The following is a 24963-nucleotide window of genomic DNA, read 5'->3' as shown; positions in this document are numbered from 1 at the left end:
AGTTATATGTTTTTTTAAAAAATTTGTTCAACATATGTTCATTCTTCTATCAAACTACAGGAAGTAGAGTGCTAAGACTAAGATTTGTACTGCAAGTAGGCTAAAATTCAGCACATGCACTAAAAGCAATAGTAAGAGATGCATGCTTTACTGCATTTACTAGCCTGACAGACAGATCACAAATTTAAGCAGAAGCACTATGAAAAAAAACCCCAAACAAAACATATAAGATGTTTCTTTAGGAGGGAAAGCCATATCAAGATTGAGCCACATTATCATGAGAGGCAGTAACTTTAACTATGCTGTAAGATACTCTACCGTGTCTGATACTTTCATGAAAGATTCTGGCATCATCTCTGTTCAAAGCCAACATGGACTCACTTTGTGCTGCAATTGAGGCAGATGAACACTTTTATGTAAGGTCAAGACAAATGCTTCTGTCTCAACAAGAATGTATTTACATTGATTCCTCATAATTGGCCTTGAAACAAAGCTAAAGTTGCTGAAGATATTCTTGTTCGTTGGCACTATCTGACAATTACATCAGACCCTGTTTTGAGAAAAAAAAAATCTCACCCTTCATGCTGTGCTTTTTAATGCTACTTATTGCTACTTCATACACAAGATACTTACCAAATGAAAGATAAATAATTATAAAGGCACTGGATTTACCTAAGCTAATGGAACACTACCAGTCCCACTCTTATGGAAATGGAAACAGTGCATGTCAATATCTGCTGTGAATCACCGGGGAACACAGACATCTCACACCACAAGGAGACATCCACAGCAACAACCAACAAGCAGAAAACATTAATTTTATTAAGATGAAAATGGAAAACAGATGTACATGCAAGGATGAAAATAAGACCAAATTAGAAACTGAAAGATTACAGAATCAATGTTTAACACAGTTGACACAATTTTCTTTAAGTATACACAACAACATCGGCTTTATAGAAAGCTACTGCATTACATCTTTTTTGATCTATATAAACCATCCAGCAAATTTGGAAATGTCTAAATTGGCCTGGCACTGGCTTAGCAATTTAGTTAGAATGAAACAAAAATACCCGTAGAATCTGCAGAACATGTATATCACCATGATTCAGCAGTACTCTTTTAAACTTACTGCTGTTGTTTTCGAGCAAAACTAAAGGAAGAACCTTAAAAATGTATGTATTTCTTTTTCTATAAGTTTTCTGTGCCACTGAAAAAGGGCTCCAGTGTAGGCTGTTAAATATTGCTCAGATTTTTAATGAAATTTATACAAAAAATAAGGCAGCTGCATTGTGAGCAGTATGTTTGCTTAGCATGTCTCTTTGTAGTTCATAAACAGATAACATAGATTCTAGAGAGGATCTAATCTAACATTTTTAGAACTGTTGGGGTCTAAGAATAAGGAAGGACATTGAATAAATTAAACTGAAACAAACAAACAAACATCAAGCTGATGAAATGACACAGAAAAGCATGGATAGAAGTGGCATACATAAACAAAGAGTGTTATGTATCGGTGACAACGATAATTAAAAGAAAGGAAAAATCATGCAAACATGTGACTTTACATTTATCGTGACAGAGGGAAATATTGTAACAGACAACAATAATTATCTGGAGCACTGATAACTGAGAAAGAAACAGTTAATCCACAAAGTCAATAAGACCACTCAGTATTAGCATGCATGATAAGCACGTCGATATGGTCAAATTGTTGAAGCAGTCTTAGGCTCCATTTACCTTCACTGTCAGACATGGCACCTTGCAAGTCATCCATGATGAATGCGATGTCTCGATCATAGCCACGAGTCCGAGATTCCTCTCTCATATGTTGCTGTACCTCTGGGAGGGAATGGCTTGACCCAAATTGGTCCCTGGAGTCAGCAGAAATGGGAGGGAGAGGACCAGCTGAAGCTCTAGCCATACCCATTGGTTGCCCCACTGGACTCAGAGGACTTTCCTCCTCTGAGTTCTGAGCAACAATGGGGATGCGTCCACGGCTTTGGCTTATAGGTAAACTAGTGGGTTTTGCTCTGGCCACCCCAGGGGCAAACGCTGCATCTAGAACCTCTCCCTCTGATTTAAGTCTTAATGAAGAACTGGACAGATCCCGTTTAATAGATAGATCCAAACCATAGACTGAAGAGGGTCGGGAGGAGGGGCGAGAACGGGTACCACTTGGGTAGGTGCCATCATCATGGGCAGTTGCCCTGATAGTAGAGCCAAGTCCAAGAGACTGACCAAGATTAAGAGAACCAGACAGGTTGGCCCCCAAGGAGGAGCCTAAATATTTTTGTTGCTCAGACAAGTTTTTTCTTAGCCCAAATGTAATCTCATCCTGAAGTAGCCTAGCTCTAGCAGCCAGACTGGACACAGAGGACGCTCCAGATCCCATGTAGCTACCATATTCAGGCTCAAGGTCCCTACTCTCCTGAATTGGGGAAAATTTTGTGATGGCCTTAGGGTCTATAAGGGCCTTTTTGTTCTTCATCTGTTTCTGGTAAAGCATAGCCGCTGGGAGTTGTTTTGCAGCCTGTTTTTCAAGGGTGAGCCTGCCAATGCTATATTTCTCTCCTTTAGGGAAATGGCGAAAATTGCTGTCACTGGGCAGATATTGTGGTAAGCCCAGACCAGTCAAGTGTTCGAGTCCCTCAGTTCCTCGTCGGAATTCTTGCTTGATCTGCTGCTTCAGTAGCTTTAGCTCATAAGGTTCTTCCATAGTATCATCTTCTCCTTTGCCATAACTCTGAAGCCGAGATGAGCCTAAAAATTCTGCCACCTAAACGAAATAAATAAATAAAATTATACGCCACATGTTAAGTGTTATCTAAACAAGTGTTTTGAACAATTAAAAGGGCTATATTAGTCACACTGTTTTCTACATTCATGTAAGCCTAATAAAATAAAATTGGAGAATCAGCACTTCAAATTGTTGAATCGCTTTTTTAAATTAAAGAGCAAACAACAAGAAACACTAACATTCTGAGCTATTAGCATTTATCTGAGGAGAAAAAGGTAACGAAAACTAGAAACTGAGTTAACAGTATGGGATTTACCTCTGCTGTGCGCCTGAGTCTGTCTGCCTTGGACATCTCCTTATCAGGCAAGTTGAATCCAGAACCCAAGCCAGTATTGCTCAGCCCTGTTGATGCCTTGGTGAGCTCCCCTATGTCTTCTATCAGCACATAATTCCTGGCATTATGGTGGTCAATATCAGCATAGAAAGAATCAGCAGAAATGCTAGACATGGGACTAGAGGCCATGCTCCTCTCCTCAAGTCCTAACCTCAAGTCCAAGCTTCCATACTTGCCCCCTAGGTGAGCCACCCCATATCCACTTTCTGTGGAAGTTGGCACAATGAGCAGTGGCTGGTTGCGTATCACCTCATAGTTAGTGGTGATTTTGGGCTCTAAATCAGACAGGTTTGTTTGTCGCTGCTTCCCCTGCTGCAAGAGCAGAGCATGTTGGTAGCTGCCTGGCTGAGTCTGGGCATGGGAGAGGGACATGGTTGGGTAAGGAGACACCTGTTGGTGGTAAAGTGATTGTTGCTGATACAGGTTCTGTTGGGTGTAGTGGCTAGTGGTTTGGGTCTGGGGAACATACTGGCCATAGTGAGAGTAGGGACTAGTCAGTGTGTTGTACTGGGAATCAGCTTCTGTCTGTGGGGGGATGAACTGCTCAAATTCCGACTGGGGAGCTGTCCGTGGTCTCTCAAGACCATCACCTCTGGTCTCTCTGATGTTGCTGACCTCACTGTCAGACATGTAGTCTCGCTCCTCTGCCACACCCTGAAGATAGGCTCTTTCTCTCTTCTCTCTTTCTTTCAGCAAGGCCTCCTTACGGCGGTTGATACCCATCTCCAAGTACCTGGAATGAATACATGACATAAATACTTTTTTTTTTTTTTTTTTTTTTTACAATTTTAGTACTCAAAAGTTCTAATAAAAACCAGGGGGGCAAACAATATTCTGTTTTCTCACACATTAATACCTGTTACTATGTGTGAGTGTTGAGAAGTCTCATTGAGAGATGTCAAGGCAGCCTTTTTGCCCATAAGCTATCAAGGTAAGAAGGGAATCATGCAGATGAATTAGGAAGATTGATGGCATGGGATGCAATGACTGATGCAGTGGAGTTAGCTTGAATCATTTTCTGAGGTATTAGTTATTTATTAATTTAATACAGTAATACAAGTAGAGGTAACTTTATATCCTAAACTGCAATGATTTTAAATAAATTAAATGTGTCTCACCGTAGCTTGGCATCAATCTCTTTTTCTTCTTCATCTAACTCAGCCTGTTTCTTTCGAAGTTTAGAAGATTCTCTCTCCACTAGATCAAGCTCCTTGTCAATGTCCTGCAGGATCTTTGCCCGGGCCATAGTTGTACTACGTGCTAGACGGCGTCGAGCAGAGTTGGTGCTGTAGCCTGACCGTCCTGTGAGAGAGTCATCTTCAGGAGGGGGATCTGGCAGTGTTCTCTTTACCTTCTTACCTGTACTAGAGGGAGAGCCTCGACTCTAGAATAAAAACAAACAAACAATCAGTTTGTCAATTCAGACTACTATATGACGGCTCATATTTTTCCATCTGTATGTGATATGACTTACAGAATAGCTGTCTGCATAGTATCCACCCATCCTGTCTTCTGTGGAAGGACTAAGGGACTTAGGGTCAGATAGAGATTTTTGACCAGCCTTCAATATCCGAGGACCAGAAGAAAATCTGGTTGGGTCTGCAGTCAACATTCTCTGTCCTCCAAGTGACTTTTCTGGGGACAGTGGGGAAACTGCAGTATAGAAGGTTTTGGACTTAGCGGGGATGTCTGCTGAGAGGTGCGTACTGTAGCCCACCTCAGTGGGTGCATGTCTTCTGTCTGAGTCTGTCTGACAGCTCAGACTTCCACCTCTCTGAGAGTTCTCTGGAGCTGATATATGTTTAATGATTTCTACTTTTGTGTCCATCTGGACATTAGGTCGCTTGATAGTTCCAGAGTGATCAGTCTGAACAGATATCTCTGCCACTGTCTGGATAGCAATGCTAGAGACCTTGGAGCCATGTTTTCCATCACTGCTATGCTTTCGAGAGCGTCGCCGAGCTTTTGTTGGAGCATCCCATTCATCTTGGTCTTCATCGTCAGTCTGAGCTGAGCTATCAATGTTTCTTTTATTTTTCTTTCTCCTTCCAACGTGTTGTTTCTCTGCTGAGTCTTCATCATCTGTCTGCACCCCACTATCAATTATTTTTTTCCCTATGTCCTGATCAGCTTGAAGCTTTACTAAATCTTGACTTTCCTCTATGTGTGTCCCAGCAGATGGAGTCGTTGACTCATCTCTGACTGGCCAGTACTGGCCACTGTCTCCTACGCCTGCATATTTAGCATCTAGAAGATTTCCAGTGGGACCAGTACTACCATAGTGCTCGTCTAGCTGCCGCTGGAGTTGCAGTTGGAGCTGCTGAATTTGCTGCAACTGCTCTTTCTGCTGTGCATAGGTCTCCTGTTGAGCCACCATGTGGGCATGATGCTCCTCTTCTTGCTGAAGGAGAAGCTGCTGTTTCAGAGCCTGAAGTTCCTCAAGCTCCCTTTGGACCATAAGCTGTTCCTGTTCTCGATATCGCTGGATTTCTTGCCTTTCCCATTCCAGCTCTTCTGCAAGACATAGTTGCTTAAGCTTCTCTAGCTCTAGAAATTCCCTCTCCATCTGATACTGGGCCATTTTGGTGTTATCTAAGCCAGGGAATATTGGAGAAGAAGCTAGGGCATCCAGAGAAGCAGCAATAGCTTCCAGGGTGGCATCTGAGTACATCTCTGGATAGCCAGTTATGATGTCAGCCAAAGCTGTAGGTAGAAAATCTTTAGATAGCCCAGAGTCAAAAGGAATTATCTGTCCAGGGTCTGTAGTGGGAATAAAGCCATATGGGTGTGGTAATGGCTGGCTGTGGACTATTGATGTGGGTGTTAAGGTTGTGCTAAAGACAGAACCTGGCTGAGTCGTAATTGCATATGTGGATGGAACTGGGGCAGCAACAGAGGAGTAAACTATTCCATCTGATGTCCTTAGAGCACTATTTACACCAAACCCAGCTGCAGGGATCTGGGAGTATTGAGCAGTAGTCATCAAAGGGTAGACTCCAGTCGTTTTGCTAGTGTAGTCTAGTGCTTTACCTGTTGTAATAAAATATATATTTTATTCTTCTAAAAAACTTTTATTTAAAAAAAAAAAACAAATGAGTCATGCAATTTGGATAAAAAAAAAACTGCACATGCATATCTGAAGTCATTTTGGCTAGCAAGATGCAAAACCAAAATACTGAGGGAGCACACGCAGGCAAACACATGCATCTGTATGAAAAAAAGGAAAAGAAAAGAAAAACAGGTTAATATTTAATGAAATCATGCATATTAAACAGCAAAGCAAATTAAATAGTTTCCAAAAAAGTTAAGGAGATCATGCAACCTATAAATAAAAACAGAAGATATACAAATCATATAAAACATTTTATTAGAGAAGTGTAGAAAATGTATAAAATACTGGTGATTTTTTTTTTCAAACAAAATGTTTGCAAAATGCTTCTTTGCTTGAAATCAAATTTTAGCTGGTAATCACTTCAGGGAATTTTATGTTAATTTTATTATGTGCTAAAGGGTGACGGGTCTTGCCTTCGGGCAGCAGGCTTGGACTCTTTGTAATACGTACAGAATTTTCCATTATCTTGCTGATATAACCAAGCTTCTCACTGACAGAATCATTGTTCAGCATTAATGGTGCCTCCAAAAAATTAAGTTTTCCATGCTATGTGCACCAGTGGAACCTATAACTATTCAGATTGTCATGTGTCTGCTGAAAACAAGCCAGGTGGTCAATGGCTGCTTTAGCCTAGAGTACACAACATCTTCAGGAGACAGAAACGCTCTCTACTTTTAAGATTAGCCTTAAAACTTTTCTTTTTGATAAAGCATATAGTTAGGGCTGGACGCTGAATCTTCCCTTAGTTACGGTGCAATGTCTAGGCTGCTAGGGGCTTCCCATGATGCATTGAGTGTCTTTCTTTACTCATCTTTTTACTCACTATGTGTCTATACACATTAGTTATTATTAATCTCTTTCTCGCTTGACCCCCCAGTGATTGGGACAGATGGCTGCCTCTCCCTGAACCTGGTTCTGCTGCAGATTTCTTCCTGTTAAAAGACAGTTTTTCCTTCCCACTGCCGCGCTTGCTTATAGATGTTCATATAATTTTTTGGGTTTTCTCTGTTTTCTCTGTATTATTGTCTTTACCTTACAATATAAAGCACTTGGAGGCAACTATTGTGATTTGGCGCTATATAAGTATAATAAAATGGAACTGAATCTATGAATCAATATATTTTTTTAATTTGTGAAATTACAGAATAACATCTTTGTATGTTCTTTGTCTATTTCTGCCATAAAGATAAAGGGCATTTATTATCAATTTTTCTCAAATTATCAGAATCTTCTAATGATATTATATACCACAGTTGGTAGAGTTATCTTTTTTACCCTAATCGAATATTAATTTTCCTAATTTGTTATGAGATATTCCTCAAATTATGTCCTTCCAGCTTTTTTAAAGCATGTTGCTGGCATTAAATTTAAAATTGGCATATATGCAGTGCTGGGGAGTAACGGAATACATGTACTGGCGTTACGTATTTAAAATACAAAATATGAGTAGCTGTATTCCGTTACAGTTACCGTTTAAAAAGGTGGTATTCAGAATACAGTTACTTTGTTGAATTAAAGGGATTACACGGCGATCTTTTCCTGTTTCATATGTTATGTTGTCCCCTCTCTATTTGTGGTAATTCCACGCCGGTGGAAACCCAAACAAAACACGCATTAAGAGGCTCTAATTCCTCTGTCTCAATCTCGCGGCCCATGTCACCCCTACTTGCAGCCCACATAATGATGCGGTGAAATATTTTAAAAAGTTATATAATGTGAAGGCAATAGGCAGAGTGTTACAGGCATAGCCCTAAAGAATGTAGCCTCAGGGGCAGTGTAGCCCAGTTGTAAGTAAGCTATTAACTGTACACTGTGTTCGCGTTTTTCTCCGTTGGAGCAGCCTTTCAGCGCCTCTCTCTGTCTCTCGCTAGCAAAGTTGATCCAGACAACAAAGTAAAGCTAGTTTTCGGTTACGAGACCGACACGGAACCCGACGTATTAGCCAGAGGTCCCTTTACTATGGTTTTATATACGCGCGGAATAGTTTTCTATACGAGATCACTGCAAAAAGTGCAGCCTTACCTAATGTCCACTCTACTGTTACTCATTTTATATTAATATTTAAAAATCTAGGTGGTATTGATATGGCGAGTATCCTTAAGTAATAGTAATAAATCACACAGCAATAGTACATTCATGTAGTTGTGAAAAGCTTGATAATATATTCAAATCAAATCAAATCAAATCACTTTTATTGTCACATCACATGTGCAGGTACACTGGTACAGTACATGTGAGTGAAATTCTTGTGTGCGAGCTTCACAAGCAACAGAGTTGTGCAAAATACAATAATGTAAAACAAGCAAAATATAAAAATGGCTAATCTAAAAAGTAATAAATATATGTACAATATGTAAAGGTATATTAAGTAATCCAAAGTATTCAGAATACGTTACTCTCATTGAGTAATGTAACAGAATACGTTACAAAATACATTTTGAGGCATGTATTCTGTAATCTGTAGTGGAATACATTTTAAAAGTAACCTTCCCAACACTGCAGAATGTAAATATTTGTTTCTGTTTCATTACAATGGTCCCCAAATTATTACATTCTGCTTTCATTTAAAACCTACACAGTGTCCTAACTTTTTTGGAAACAGTATGCAAGCAAACATGAAATAATAAACTTCCAGGAAAAATAAGTATGTTTATATTCAGAAAGAACTGAACTGTAAAAACATACTATATGTCACGCAGAGGTATTTTAAAAGCTTGATTCAAGCCAATGGAAGCCCACTACCCCCTCTCAAAAAAAGAAAACACGGAAGTAAAAAAGACAAACCATGCAGAAGTACTCTCATACTCACCAGCAGAAAGTTTAGCTGCAGTGAGGTCTATAGCGCCGTCTGAAGAGCCACTGAGGTAGTCATAGTCACTTTTAGGAACCATGGAAAACAGTCCTGCCTCTGTCAAGTTGGTTTCAGACACTGATGCTTTTATGCCATTAGTTCCTTTGATACTATACAGTCCAGCATTATCATATTGATAGTGGTCATCTCTGTGGCCAAAACGGTTATCAGGCTGGCTTGTAACTGGAGGCTGTGTTCTGCATGATCCCGTGAATGGTAGCTTGTAAATTACATCACAGCAAACACTACGCCTTCCTGCTGTAAGGTCCATTGGGGTCCCATCATCCTCTACAACAGTGGTCACCACTCCTGGGCTTGTACCAGACAATGCTACCACAGCTCTCATTGGTTTGTAGTTTGTCAGATCCATGGCCTCTGTGGCCTCTAGAGAAAGGACAGGCCCTCCATTGCTGAGAACTGTGGGGACTGACGTCAATGGCTGTTTTGCTCCAGAGGACACAAGAGCTTCAAAGGAAAGATTAATTGGTATATCTTGAGCTGTGGATGCTACAGCACTCACCATGGGCTGGGTGCTAACAGGTCTGTATACAATCTGTGCTAAGGGCTCAAATGGTTTGTATGTTGTGAGGGATAGTGGCAATGATGTAACGGGACCTTGCAAATCAAGCGGTTTCTCTGCTGGAGTGTTGCTATATGAAGCAATAGTAGCTGTGCATGTGACAATTGTGATGCTGTCAGTGACAACAGACAGTGTGGTTGCTGGGGTAATTGCTGGACTAAGATTTACTATCTCCGGCTGTACTGCTGTAATTTGACGGCCACTAGAGTCACTTGAAAAAGACTGTCGACTTGATTCAGGTGGAGTCAGGTCCATGCCTTTCTCAGTCATCTTTATACCAACCTTCATTGTACGTAAATCAATAACATCACCAGGATATATTTTACCATTCTGTTTGGGTACAGGTTGGACTTTAGCAATGTCTGGTTGTATAGTTATTGCTACACTAGGTGGAGGGACCTGTGGAAGTCTTTCATGGACAACAGAAACAGTGGTCCTCTGGACCTCAGTGGTAACTACTTGAGTAACTAGGCTAGGAAGGCTTTCAGGTGGCTGGCCTGAGGTGGAAATTGAAGATGAATACATATGGCTCATACTAGAGACCACCTTTTCTGCTCCTCTAATCTGCTGGCTTTCAATAGACTCTTGCTGAATTTTAGTGATGGTGACTGGAGCTGCAGAAACATTCTGTGGAATGTCTTGCACTGTGGGTCGTGAGGTCCTCGCGGTGTATTCCTCAGTGGTTATTAGCTCCACAGGGTGATCATATTCTGATGAATAAGTCAATGCATGTGGTTGGCGTTCTGGAATAGATTCTCTTCTGTAGGGGAGCTGAACAGCATAACCATCATTAGAAACATCTTTTTCAGCTGGCAGGTTTACTACCTGTGCTAATTGGTATGGTTGCTGCATGGTTATGGATTCTCTTCTGGTGGCAGCAAAGGCTTCAGCTGTAACCACTTGTCTGGGCATCTCATACTCTGTAGGACAAGTAAATCTTTCAGTTGTGGCATATGTTGGCTGTACTATGGAAGATATGGATGTCCTCCTCTTATGGGTGGTTTCCTCAGTTGTCATAACTGGCATTCCAGGCCCAGCCTGAGGTTGTATCATGGATGATGATATTGAAGAAGCTATGAGATCAGCATCCTTAGTTATAATTTGTGTAAGAGGCTCAAATTGAGGTTGCAATGCCAGTGGTGGCACTGAATGTGTCATAACTGAGGATGTTATTCCTTCACAGACCTTTGGAATATATATATGAGGAGGTATATTTGGATGTGTAACTATGTGTTCAACTTCCATGATAAGAGGTGATGGTGTTTCCTCAGCAGCTGTAGGAGATATCTTCTTATCGTCTATAGCTAATGGCATTAACTCAACAGGGGTAATTTCACTTACCACAGGTTGATGATGCGGTAATGGATGTACCATTGCTATCTCTGGTATTCTAACAGCTGCATCAGTTGTAATAACCTCTGTGGGTACATCAGACTTGGTAGGGAGGGAAACCCCTTCAGCTACAAGAAGTGGTTGCTGAGTAGGCAGATGTTCTGTCACTGCAGGCAGAACTTCTGAAGGTCGAATAGTTTGTAGAACAGGTGAGGGTTCAGGAATGGTCCAGCTATAGTTAAAACCTGTGGCCAATTCTTGATCTTTCGAATGAGTCATTGCTTCAGATACTGTAAGTGGATGTTCAACAGGGATTTGCTGAACACCTGGTATCAGTGATCTTAATGAAATTGCTTCTGCAACAACGACATCAGTAGGTACATCCTCGTCTGTATGTGGCATTTCAATTTGGGCTGCAGCTTGTGCATCAAAAACAGTTGCAGATGGTCTATCTTGGGCTACAGGTTTGTCAAAAGATACTCCAGGCTGCAATGAAGTAGAAACAACTTCAATCAGAGGCTCTGGCTGGACAGGTATGGTTGGTTTGGGAGCCTGAGGAACCAGTGCTTCACTTAAACTTTCTGATGGAACTGTTATGATCTCTGTAATTGTGGCTTGGACTGGATGAATGAGAATTTTTGGCTCTGGGGACACTGTGATGACCTCAGACAGTGTTTTAGGTTGTGACAGTGGTGGAGTCATTGATTGCTCCTGGTGCACAAATGGTTTCTTAATTGGAAAAGGCACAGTATGTGCTTGGACAGAAGTTTCCTGGGCTGATGGCAGTGTTACGATATCAACTACAGGAAGCGATGACATCACTACAGATGGCATAGTGTCTGTTTTAGCTTGGACTTCAGAAACTACTACCTCAGAAGTTGTCATTTGTTCAGGGACAGCTGAAGCTACAGTTACTGGAGGTGGATGCCTTACAGTAGGGACAGAGGCTCTCCTTACTGTAGCCTGTGCTGAGAATACTTCAATGGGTGCTTTCTGCTCTGATGGTGTTGTCCGTATTCCTGACACTTTTGTGGAAGGGATGGACCCTCTTCTTACAGGTGCTTGGACAGTTATGGACTCTGTTGGTGAACCAGGTTCTGATGGAAGCGTTATCACTACATAGGTTTGTAAACATTTCGCATGTCTAGGAGATACAGGTGATTTAGGAGATGTTGCACCCAACTTAGACTCCACAGGTCTTGTCAGACTAAGTGATAGAGCCTTTGGAGGTTCTTTTGTCCTGGGGAGGGTTGCCGCTTTGGGAGCTACAGGAGGTGGCTTGACACTCTCTCCTGGTTTATGACTGAAAACCAGTCCAGCTGGAATTGATACAGGTTTAGGTGGTATGGGTGGAGGAGGCTTGGTAGTCTGACTAGGAGTAGAAGCTGCAGAAGAAACTGGTGTGAAATTTGCTTTAGCAGTTGTCACTGGAGTGGGAACTGATTGCTTTGGAACAGTTGGTTTGGGTAAAGTGGATGGAGGTGTTGGACTAGAAACTGTAATGGGTACTTCTACTGTGTCTATAACTTTAGGTGAAATGGATGGAGCTACAACTTCCTGCACTGTTGCCACCTTAGTAGGAAGTGAAGATATATCTGTACTGCACACATCTGAAGCAGAATGTGGGGCTACTTGGCTACCATATGGAGCAGAAGCAGTGAAAGATATTGGCCCTGTGCTAGGTATATCTTGGTTTCTGGCTTGTTCAATCAAAGCTTTGTTCTCTACACTCGGGACAATGATAACTACATGCCCCTGTCTATTTGGTGTTACTAACTGAGGTACAACTCCACCATCTGATTTCATGGCTTCCATTCTTGGTTGGATATCCACAACAACAGATTGCATTGGCTGTCCAACAGCTGTGGTTCCCATAGGTGATGTAGTCCGAGTGGCATGCTCAACAGGTTTTACAAAAGGAACATCTGTATTAGTTTCAGGTAATGATACCGAAGTAGATCGAGGGGGAGGAGGAGGCGGGACCTTCTTTTTGACTATAGTAGTTGAAGCTGTTGCTGCTGAAGGCATCTGGGCGGTTTGAGCCAGAGGTGGGACTACCACTGGACTGACTGATGGGATGGCTGATTGTACAGGGACTGAGTGTACCACTTTAGTTTCAGCTTGAGCTGGGGTAGTAACAAGTGCTGAGACTGGAAATGGGGGATGTGTTGGTATGGGAGCTGTGGTTGAAACCAGGTCAGGCATCTGCACTATGACTGGTTCAGGACATGAAACTAGAGTGACAGAAGTGGAAAGAATGGCAGATGTTGGAGCCGAGACTGCAACAGGTTGGGCTGCTACTAGGGTTGTAGGATGAATGGAGACAACAGAAGGTGCTGGACTTGGTGCTGAGACCTGTGAAATAGCTGGAATGTTGTCAGGAACCTGAGATGGAGATGAAACCAAGTCTGGCATTTGTACCACAACAGGTGAAATGGAAGACATCCCCATTAGGGGTGTAGTTATGGCTTCTACTGTAGAAGTCTGAACTTGAATGGCTGTAGCTGTTTGCACTTTGGATGGATCAGACACAACATCTGGTATTGTAACTATAACTGTAACTGGAGAAGAAGAGACTGAGTTTTCATTAGACTGTACTCCTGCATCTGTGGCAGGCAGTGGTGAGGAGATCTCTGGAGGTGATTGTGTTTTAAATGAAGCAGAAGGTGTTGGTGTAGACAGTGGAGTTGAATCTGATGAAAGAGGTGTTTGAGCCTGGAATGGAGATGAAGATGTAGCATTAGAGGCCAAACTGGAATCTGGACTAGCTGGTGAGGTTGGAGGTGACACTGGTGATACAGGAGAAGGTGTTGTAGTTAGTTCTGGAGCTGATATTGGAGTTGGAATAGGTTTTGGCTCTGGAATTTCACAGACTACACATATAGGATCCATCTCAACAGTTTCAGACAAAGATGGGCTTATGCATGGTTCTTCTTTGGTCTCAGAGTCATCACTGGGGGTAATGTCAGAGGAAATACCAATGCCATAGTCATCTGCAAGACTGTCATCCTCTTCTTCCCCAGATGAACACTGAGTAATCTTGAGGTCTGGTATAGGGAACAATGCTTTCCTTAATGCAGGATCTTGTTGAATCATAGGCCTAACAAAACTTATAGCCCCACTAGGAGTACTAGGGACAACAGTTATGTCAGGACGCTTTGGGGGCTCAGAAGGGCGTGGAGGGGCTGGTCGCTTCTTTTTCTTTACTGACATGTCACTTAAAGTTTCAGTTTCTGTAAGAGGCATTTCAAGTTTTTCAGTTGGGTATGTCTCTTCTATAGTCACTACACAAGTTTCAGCAAATGAGGGAGGGCAAGTGACCTGTGAAGCACTTGAGGCAGAAGATTCCATGGCATTTTGTGCCTGCTGAAATTCATGCTCTATCATCATCAACTCTCTCTTCTTTTGCATCATCTCCTCATAAACCTCCTCAGGAGACCTGAGTTTTTTGAGAGAATCAGAGCAAGTATCATTTTTGGGTTCTTCCCGAGATTCACTCATTTTAATTTCAGGTTCCTCAACTAAGGATTCATAAAGATAGTCCTCTATTGCCATCCCCCCATAGAGTGGCTCAATATCAGGTGGACTGTCTCCTGGAATAGCTTTAGTCTTCTGAATAATTTCCTCGTATGCTTCTTCTGCACTCTTTAATGATTTTGTCACACTGTCCTTTTCTATAAATGGATCAGAAAGGGTGTATGGTATGACTGTTGGTGAAGGTTTACGTCCTCTCTGTACAGCTTGAGTGGCCTCTGATTCTGATTCTATACTGGCAGAATACTCGGAGCCAGATGTTCTATGAGTTTCCTTTATAACTGTGACTTCTTTCAGATCCTCTGTGGAGGAAGAATCTTTGTGTGGGGACAGTAGTTGTCCATGGGGTCCCATCTTCTCTTCCTCAGAGGAGTCTTCGATGGTAGGAAGAGGCTGAGTTGGTTGCCTGTGCTTACCTTTGCGATACTGTTTGTCCCCACTGGGTTTCCTGCGACTAGGGCTGCTATCACTATCCTCTTCCAGGGAGGAGGCTGATGTAGGTGAAGATTCTGGAGTAAAGCTGGATGCTTGAACACTAGATGAACCCTTTGACACAGATTCTGTGATGCTTTCTACTTCTTCATCTGTGCTTTGTCTTTGTCTCATGACTGGAATTGCTTTCTTGAAAGTAGTTCTGGGTAATGTTTCAGGCACGCTTTGATCAGTCATGCTGTCAGTTTTTGGGACTGCTTTGTTCCTGGCTGGGCTGTCTTCATTATCTGTGCTACCTTTTCTAGAAAGTGGTTTGACTGTCACCAATGTATTATCAAGGTCAGCATCCTTTATAGCTTGTACATTCTCCAAATTCTTTTCTTTCTCATCTTCTGATACAGACATTTCTTCTTCATCACCCATACCCATTATCTGCTTGCGGATGAACTCTTCGTCTTCCACAGAGGAGTCAGCACTCTCAGTTTTGATGTCCTCACTGCTGGATGAAATATTGCTCACCTTTAGTCTCCTTCTCTGGACTTTAGGTGATGGTGAGGGTGTGAGTTCACTTTCACTGCTCTCATCCATTGCTTGGAAACTCAGGCGCCTTCTTTTAGCATTTATCTCCTCCTTTGCTGGTATAGAAGAATCTGTACCATCTTTGCTTGCACCACTCACTATTTCATCATTCAATTCATGTAATATGGGTAAAATCTGAGGTTGCTCTTCATCATGACCCTCTGGTTTGGATTTGGGCTTAGTAGCTGTTACAGGGACATCTGTAGGCACCTCCGCAGTGGAAAGAGAGTCTTTTCGTTTCTTACTGAACTCTACTTTGTCTTCATCTTCATCCTAAAAATGTGAAAAGGAAGACATATCAGTGTGTCTGTGATTACATTTCTTTAATAAATGAAGTTGACTCTTAGTGCTGTGGAACCCAAGATCTGTCATGAGCTAACTTACTGCAGAAGACACACCAACAAGCTTAACAAGATTCTGTCCCCTTTTGAGTTAATCAGTGTAACCAAATGGAGCTGTAATGTACAAATTTCCATATTACTCCATATACTCATAAAAATGCCATCACTGATGTGAACAACTTTAACGTTCTTATAATTTGAAAGATGAAAGTCAAAGTTTTCAAGATTAGCAAAACAAGAGTTTGGAATCTGATGTGCTTTGGATATAAAAAGACATCTAATCTTATACAGGTAAAGTACAGCCAAGACTAAAGAACAGAGAGAAAAGCTCTTGTTGTTTAATTTTTTATCTCTTTTAGATAATCTAGATTTTTTTTTTCAACAAACAGGATAAACTCTTACTTTTCTTTTTGGAGAGACTGGTTGCGACTCAATGGTTGAGATGATGTTGGTAATTTTGTCAGCAGAGTCATCAGCAAATTCTTTGCTGTCAGTTACTGTGACTGCATCTCCTTCCATAACCACCTGCTGCTGTTCTTTTGACTCTGGTTGCACCATAATTTGCTGCAAAGATTTTGATGAGTCTGTCAGGATGGTGCGATCATCAGTGTCTACCACCTTAATAATCCTCTCTGCAACAGACAGGTCTTGTTTTGTCTGAGCCTCTGGAATAACTTGAGCCACTGCAACCTCTGGAGTGACAGGGGACGCAGAGACAACTGAAGCATCAGGAACTGGAAATGAAGAAGGTTCAGCTACTCCTGCTTCAAATTCAACTTTATGAAGATCAGTTTTAGACTCTTCAGTTTTGCGTAATTTTGTCGTGCTGAAATCTGTTTTTGGTACCTCTTCTTTCTTGGTAACATCTGTATCTAGAACGTCAATCGTTGGTGTTACCGCTGTCAAAGGTTGCTTTAAAACCTCTTCTTTGGTGGGTAAAGGTGTCGTCTCAAGCTCAATATGTGTAGACGCTGCTGTAAGCGTTGTTTCCATTTTGAGAGATGTTGATTCTACATTTGCTTTTATGGTTGAAACTGTTGGTGCTGTCTCAACAGGCACGGGGGCGGGTTGTGATTTTGTGGGTCCAGGCCTGGTCTCTGACTTCGTTGAGGTGGTTTTGGGCTCTGCCTTTGTGGTTACTGGTGTGGCCTGGGTCTCTGACTTGGCAGGTGGAGGTGAAGGTTGAGGCATTTTTCCTGAGTCTCCCAGCTGTCCTGACAAAGCCCTCTGAGTTTGGCAGTTTAAACACAGCCATTCCTTCTGTAATCAAGCAAACACAACATAATTAGGAAACACATTAAGATAAAAAGTCACAATACCAACTGAGAGCTACTGTAATCAGGCTAATTATAGTCCTTATCCAAGTAATTTATTTGTTCAAAAAGATAACTGAAGCATTATGCCAGAGTTGTAAAGTCATGAATGAATTAGCTTCTTTGTCATGCTTCACACCAGTGCTTTTTCATTAGCTTCTGGACTAGTACCTGATGATATGTATATGGATGGCCCTGCATAATGATTTAAAATCTTGACTTAGAGCCTACTTAAATAAAGTATTATACCTTAAATTATTAGTAATAATTAAAATGAAACTGTGTGGAATTTATGACTAAATTAGTACTTGGTATTTAGGTGGGATGTCTCCACGTGTGTACCAAGGCCACAGAAAAACAGCGCTCTAAAACCAAACTAGCAGAACAAAGGAATTGTTGAGTAATTGTTTGGCTAGCCCATTGAGACATTACACAAAAAAAGGATATCTATTCTGTAATATATATAACTGTGCCTAACTAATTGTTAGCCCATTACCTTCACTGTTTAAGAAAGGGAATTATATTATATGAATAACAACAGACTAAATCTGAGCACTGACAACACTAAACTTTGTTACATGTCAGGTGCTCATTAAAATCCTGCATTAAGATCACAGTAAATTACCCCACTGTGTGCAGAACTCAGTTATTTTTGTGCATGCATTTTTTCTGTTTTCTGTTATGATGATACAGAATCTTGTGTTTTATATGTCAATACATCCATACACATTCAAAAAAAGAGTCCATGGTCAAAAGTAACCTGACCAGGCTGAATTAGACAGAAAGGTTATTTTTCATACAAAGTGGAGCTATTAAAGAAAAAGAAGGGCTTATGTAAGTTGAATCAGTATCAATCTCATTTTATAAAAGCCTCGCCTCAGACTTTATTTCTTTTTAAACTGCTTTCAGAAAGACAATTTGCTGAAAATAGTGCCAAATTACTTGAATGAGGCTGCCTTATGTCTTTACTGAAAGGAAAAGCAAAAACAAAGAAAAACAATGAATAAAAACAACAAGCACAAAACAACAAAAAGCAAAAATACTTGAAGACCTCAGTCGTGTGATGTCTAGACTTTTTCCTGTTAAGTACGTTTGCAAGTAATAAAAGTTCCAAATTATGTGTTTTAGACTAAGACATGATAATTCCTGATGGTTTTCACATAGACAAATATTATAGTCAATACAATACAGTTTTGGATGCTGAGTAATACCATAGCACTCTAAGTGATCTAAATTCAGTAATCAGCTATCAATGCTGAAAAAACAGACTTAGATTTTTAAACTTCTTAATAAAATAATATAAACATGCTCAGTACTATTACAGTAGACCTTACATTACACATGAAACAGCAATAGAATGCTTACCTTGCAAAAAAGCTAATCTCATTTTATAAGGAATGCTATTACTTCAAAATGTACTCCTCTGAAGACATTTCCTATCACATCTAAGCTCCATTAATGGACAGCTAAAGAGGACAAAAGCCATAAGCTGTCAATACATTAAGCACTGTGTCTGTACTAGCAACCTAGCAGACCAAATCACAGCAATGCGCCTGCCTCTGCAGAGCCAGGGAGAGCTGCTCTCATATAGGACAGAGGGGGAGTTTATAACACACACATATCCTGTGAAACACCACAAAGTTTTAATTGCTTCATCCATGGTTTAATGTATTAGACCCATACTACATATACTGTTTAGTGTATATACATTTAGAATATCATAATTATGCTAATACAGTGGTCATATATGCAAACCAATGCCCATGTAATTCATAAACTAGTAACACAGTTACTTTGTTTTTTTCTCTTTCATTTTACTTGTGAAACTGAGCTTTTAAATTACCCCTCCTGTTTGTATATTTTGTTCCACTAAATTGTATAATTATTGCTTGTAAATTTCCAGAACTACCACTGAAGACTGATAGCGTACATCTACTGCAAATAGAGCATGCAAGGAAGTGTTTATATTCAGAAAGTGTAGGCAGCAGTAACACTGCAAGATGAATATGATAAACTGCATGAGCGTGTTTTGTTTCTAACTGAGAAATATTAATTGAAAACAAAATTACAGCCAGTGAGAACACATTAACATAATCTTTGATAAATAACGCCATAAAAAATGGGGAAAAAATGCTAGACTTAGAGGAAAATCTGATACTGATGCATTCAGTTTGCCTGACAGTGAGATGTTTTTGTTCAGTGAGTCGTGATTCAGTCAGGAGGATGATAATCCTATTTGTTACCAACAGTAACAAATAATACCTCATCAGCAGAGTGTATGATGCTGATAATTGTGTTAAACACAAAATGATTTGAGTCTCAATTTCGTGTGATCTGATGCGAGTTCAGCATCAGTGATGTTTACCTTTGAAGTTGATCAAACACTAACTACCAGGAGGTTCATCTAAAACCCATATTTGCTGAGAACAATTCATCAAGAATACAGAATATCTGCTGAAAAGCCTTTTAAGTCTAAAGGTTAGGGTTAGTTCAAGTATTCTAATATAATCCCAACATGTCCTTCCATGCTCCATATTCTTCTCTGTCTTGCTTACAAGATGTAATCACAGGTAAGGTGGAAGATGCTCTTCTTGCCTGTGCATGCTAATCAGCAATTTCATGTCACTACCAAGGCCATTCAGAGGATAAATTAATAATCATAAACTTCTGCTCTCCCTGTTTGTTTGATCATCTTGTAGACCCATTACAATATGGTCTGATGGGAGGCAGCTGATTATCTTTATAACTAATGTATACTAAAATGAATACAATTTTTCCTGTGTATAAATACCTGTGCCATTTGTCATTTTCAAGGAGATGAAATCGCAAGTAGTCATAAGCAATCTTAACTTTAGTTCGATGATGGATATAAAATCAGATACATTTTACAATCATTGATTACAGGAGATGTTTACAGTTGTAATATTTCTGATATTCTATTTGTCACGGTTTGCGGGTGCAAGCCGTGTGGAATTATTTTAGGACCAAAACAACAGCTCAGGTGCAGGTGAGTATTTATTGAAGGAAGGACAACGAACAACAAAGGTACTGGGAAAAAGAAACTAAAACCTAAACTGGGTCATACTAACAAAACAAACCAGAACGCAGATGCGGGGAGGTCCGAGGAAACACACACGGAGAGACGCAGGGACATCGAGGGGAAACAACACAGACGAACCAGCAACTAACAGAGGCAGACACGAGGTTTAAATACACAGAAGGATAACGAGGGAATGAGACACAAAAGGAGGGCACAGCTGGGAGTAATCAGACCTGACGAGACAGGGGAAAGTAAACTGAACACACTGAGATAAGACAGAGACTTTCACAATAAAACAGGAACTACACATACAAGGACACACACGGGCTGAACAGAGTAAACACTAAACAAAGGAAGAGCAGAGCCAAAATCACACTAAAAGAGAAACACAAAACGCTGGGTCAAAAGGACCCAGGATCATGACACTATTAGTCAGCATCAATTTATTAGTTACCCTCTGTGGATTGTCTTTAGTGAAGATAACTGCAAACTGAAATTAAAACATATTCACAACACAGAGGTTGTGACAAAGCTACTTGCCGACAATCTAATATGGTTCACGCCATCTTCAGGTAATAGTATTACACTGGTCTGAATTGTATTAATTGATCTTTTTCAACCAAAGTGATGAATGCATGTACTAATTGCAGGAAGAATGTAAACAAAGCAACTCACTTTTGCATTGCGTGTTAAATGGTGGACAAGGCAGCTGTGATAAACAAGTACACCCCTCACTGCACCAGTCTAGAATCTGATAAGTCATTTAACCTCCTAATGCCAAATCTGACAGCAAGGCAGAAAAAAAAGCACTTTCGTCAACAAAAAAGACCCTATCCCTTCACATCCCCCACTAGCGCCAGTCACTGCTTCAGCGCCATGCATCAGAGCCACAGGGCTTGGAAAGTCGCCATCGTTCTTTTGTTTAATTAAATCTATTTTATGAGCAAAGAGCAGGAGCTTATAGCAGAGAGCTGTGGGAGAGACTGCTCCACACGATTAGCCTCTGAGCTGGATTATCAGACCTTGACAATGACAGCAGTAAGGAAAATAGGCTCTTGACACACAGGTATGCTGCATTAAGCAAGATCTGCTGAGCTTACGAAATCATTTCCCTGTTCAAATCATTTAAAGAAAAAGATAAATAAATTATATATATCATCCAAAATGTGAGATGTTAAAATACTTTTACTGTTATTTATGTATGTTAAATAAAAACATTTGCCAGATCTCTTCTGATAACTCTCAATGGATCCTCAGTACTGTCAGGTCATGGTAGTGTTGGGGATGAAAGGTGACTGGTTCAGCAAAGACACATTAATCAAAGTGCTCCAAAGACCAAAAATGTTTTAGTCTTGCATTTTTAGACGAATGAAACAATTTTTAAATATTGTTTTAATAATGAATATTATTTGTCACTTCTTAGACACCTATCATAACTTATTGTGGTGCTGAAATTTATCTTAACATAGCTAGATCCAAGGACTCACTATTTCTCAGCCTTTCTTCTGTGCTTTCCTGCTGATGTGTCGGATCTAGTGAGGTTCTTATTGATTTTCTGGCAAGCACCTTTAGCAAAGGCTGTAGCTTGCTAATATACTTGGCTTCCAGCAGCCCCCACAGAGCAGGGCTTCTCATAAATCACGCCCTCTGATAATACAGAATGTTGACCTACTAATCTGTAATAAGCACAGTGACTCACTCTAAAGACAATGAAATATGCCCATGCTTTTTCCATTGTGACAACTGGTGCATCAGCAAAGTTTCATTTGATGGCAGAGTGCAGTGGGGATGAAGACTGTTGTGGGACCAGTGGTAAGAGGGTGTGCCAGCATTAGAAGGAAATGTTACAAACTAAAGCTATAAGCTACAAACACAAATAGATGAATAGAATAATATGTTTTAAAGCAATGAATAAATGCAGGCACAGAATTACTGATACAGAAACGTCAGCGTTTCCAAATTCCAAATATATTTTCTATGATTCTTGTTTATAGAAAAGAATTAAAGCATCTGAACTAAAGAAGCTCTTAGAAATGATCATATATTAACATATAACCCCTAATCACTGTCAGTACAGGAGAGAGAACGCATCTTGAGATGATGTGGAATTTACAAGAATTTCATTCATGTTACTTATTATTCATTTCTATATTTATATTTAGATACTTTAAGCGTTAATACAATTTTTATTTATTAACTAACTCTAAACTAACTCTGTAAAATGAAGTAATAACAGGTTATATAAGTACAATTTTGAGTATTTGCTTTGTAACATAGCACCAAGGAGTTAAACTCCCTCTGTGTTTTGTAAACCAAGCCTTTCCTGTTCGGTGTTTTCATAGCTACTTTTACAACTTTAGTGCAAGTCCTTCCCTATAATTTGCAAGCCAGAGCAAAAAAAATAAATGCTTACATCTGCTCTCTGTTTCACTGTGTGTTAGTGAATAACATACCAGCTAACACAATAGTAAACAACATCATCAGTTTACCTGCTCTAACATATCATGGCTGCTCACTAAGAGTTGGTGGATGTTTTTTTCTAATAGTTGGTCTTCTGATTGTCAATGAAATGCAAAAGAAATGTGAAGGTGCAACTGAGATGCATTTACTTTGCAATGTGACATTCAGTGACTAATTCAATACGCCCACCAGCGATTACTCTCGACACCTGACATAAACCAGAAACAGCCATCACACCTCCAGAAGTTTAAATTTCCATTTAAGTTCAAATTTAAGTGAAGACCATTTTTTGATGGTTGCCAAGGGTGGCACATACACTCCAACGATGGCCTTCTTTGATAAATGTTGGATCTTGTGACTAATTTCCATTGCTTCAACTTTCATGAATTTAAACTGGGAAATTCTTAAAGAACATTCAACAGCTTCAGCGTTTACAGACTTGTTGTTGTCACCTCTTTAATGCTGGACCGCATCGTTAAGCTTATACATGTGAGATTTTCATACATGAAGTTATGCTCACATAGCGGTGACTGTGGCTCAGGTAGAGCAGATTAGCTACTGATTGGAAGGTTGGTGGTCCGATCCTTGGCTTCCCCAGTCTGCATGTCAAATATTCTTGGGCAAGAACCAAGTTGCCCTCTGATGCGTTCATCGGAGTGTGAATGTAGTGTGTGTGTAGTTTAGAAGTGCTTGTGTGAATGGGTGAATGAGGCATGTTGTATACAGTGCGTTGAGTACTCCGGGAGAGTAGAAAAGTGCTATATAAGAATCAGACCATTTACCATAATATTGAACTACCCCCCAAAAAATAATAATTTAAAAAACATTAAGTAGCCTGCCGACTGATTACTTTTTAACACCATAAAATTGGGAAATCATGCAAAAATAGCTATATATCACACAGCTCTTTCTAGAATGATTTATTTTTTTCTTCCTATTAGCTGAAATGTAGCAACTTAACATAGCAATGTCAAGGTACTGCTCTGCACCTTGACATTACTGTCTTACCTTGAGGCAACTACTGGATATCATAGTAAACCAATTTAAATGGACAGTAATAATGTGGGGCTTTTGTACTGGAAAAGCTGAACAAATATTCTATTTTAAACCAGTGGTAACACAGAAAATAGAGGAATCATCAGTCATACTGTCACAGCTGTCACACTCTAAGCTTTAGCTAGCAAAGCACAACACACGTGTGCCCTACTTATCAGACAACAGTCACTCCCAGGCTTTTGATGGCATCAGCTGAAGCAGAACAGGCAAACGGGAAAAAATGAATAGACTTGCTGATAGCACTCACTTTGCCTCCTCTTCTTTCAAACATTACTTTTTGATATTTTAAAAGGGGGCTAAAAAAAACCCCAGATAGTAAACTGGTGAACACACCCATTTTGGACAAAGCAGGTCATAGGACAGCAGCAAATATGGCATCCTATCCAGTCATACTGAAGCTTTTTCTGTTTTCATCACATATTTAGAAAAAAACATGTGCATTGTACACCCACAGCAGCAAACTCTGACTCACCCCCCCAGCCCCCGGAACACAATCCAAATTCAAGCTCCAGGTTATTACCATTTTGTTGTGTCAACGAAAAAAGTGACAAGTGTCAATTGCATAAATGGCACATGTCATTCTAGGTTATCTGTCACTGGGAAAATGAAAGAAAAAAAGATTCAGGTCTGAGTGTGCCAGAACAAATTACAGCATCAACTCTTAAATCCACATCTCAGGAGATTAAAAAAAGTGGCGTGGTATTTGTTCACTTAAATTATAGTAAAGTCTAGGATTTCACAAAGAAAGAGTAGACAGCACTGCACATTTCATTCAGCTACACGTTGTATGTGTGTGGGTAAGTCACAAAGCAGGTACACGTGTATATTCATGTCACCAAAACGAAGAGGAAATTGTTGAATTACATGGAGCCACTGCTGCGTGTGAGAGCAGATGGCCTGATAAGAAATGTCTGCTCTTCTAATGTATTGCACTGTTTTGCTGGACTTAATCTGTTTCAACTCTACTTATTGGCATATCACAGGGCTTTGCCATCTCAAATCTCTCATGGGGGTTGGAGATTCCCTGGACCCTGGTCTCCTATGGCAGTAGATCCCATCTCGCTAATGCGGTTGCACAACCGTCAATCGCTTTAATACATTTTCAGTGCTCCCGGCCAGCTGAAGCACTCTCCTCATGAGCAGTTATGTAATAACCCTGGCATCTTCCGTGGAGAGAGAACCACAGCAGTTAGAGTGTA

At 40.4% G+C, this 24963-nt stretch overlaps 1 protein-coding gene across 4 annotated transcripts in view; it reads right to left on the bottom strand.

Moving 5' to 3' along the window:
• The window catches only part of pclob (piccolo presynaptic cytomatrix protein b), a 62544-nt gene that overhangs the window by 15903 nt on the left and 21678 nt on the right, over positions 1 to 24963 (bottom strand). For 2 of the 4 annotated variants that reach the window (XM_063479795.1, XM_063479796.1), the window contains exons 13-19: positions 16298 to 17155; positions 9056 to 15827; positions 4609 to 6164; positions 4253 to 4518; positions 3057 to 3867; positions 1741 to 2779; positions 319 to 387 (exon numbers count right to left, since the gene is read on the bottom strand). In XM_063479795.1, coding sequence (XP_063335865.1) covers positions 319 to 387; positions 1741 to 2779; positions 3057 to 3867; positions 4253 to 4518; positions 4609 to 6164; positions 9056 to 15827; positions 16298 to 17155 — 11371 coding nt within the window. The remainder of the gene's footprint in view (positions 1 to 318; positions 388 to 1740; positions 2780 to 3056; positions 3868 to 4252; positions 4519 to 4608; positions 6165 to 9055; positions 15828 to 16297; positions 17156 to 24963) is intronic. The other 2 variants (XM_063479798.1, XM_063479799.1) reach the window with 1 other exon arrangement.

The sequence above is a fragment of the Pelmatolapia mariae genome, linkage group LG7 (genome assembly GCF_036321145.2).
Source record: "Pelmatolapia mariae isolate MD_Pm_ZW linkage group LG7, Pm_UMD_F_2, whole genome shotgun sequence".
Lineage (NCBI taxonomy): Eukaryota > Metazoa > Chordata > Actinopteri > Cichliformes > Cichlidae > Pelmatolapia > Pelmatolapia mariae.
This window is presented reverse-complemented; position numbering and strand designations above follow the sequence as displayed.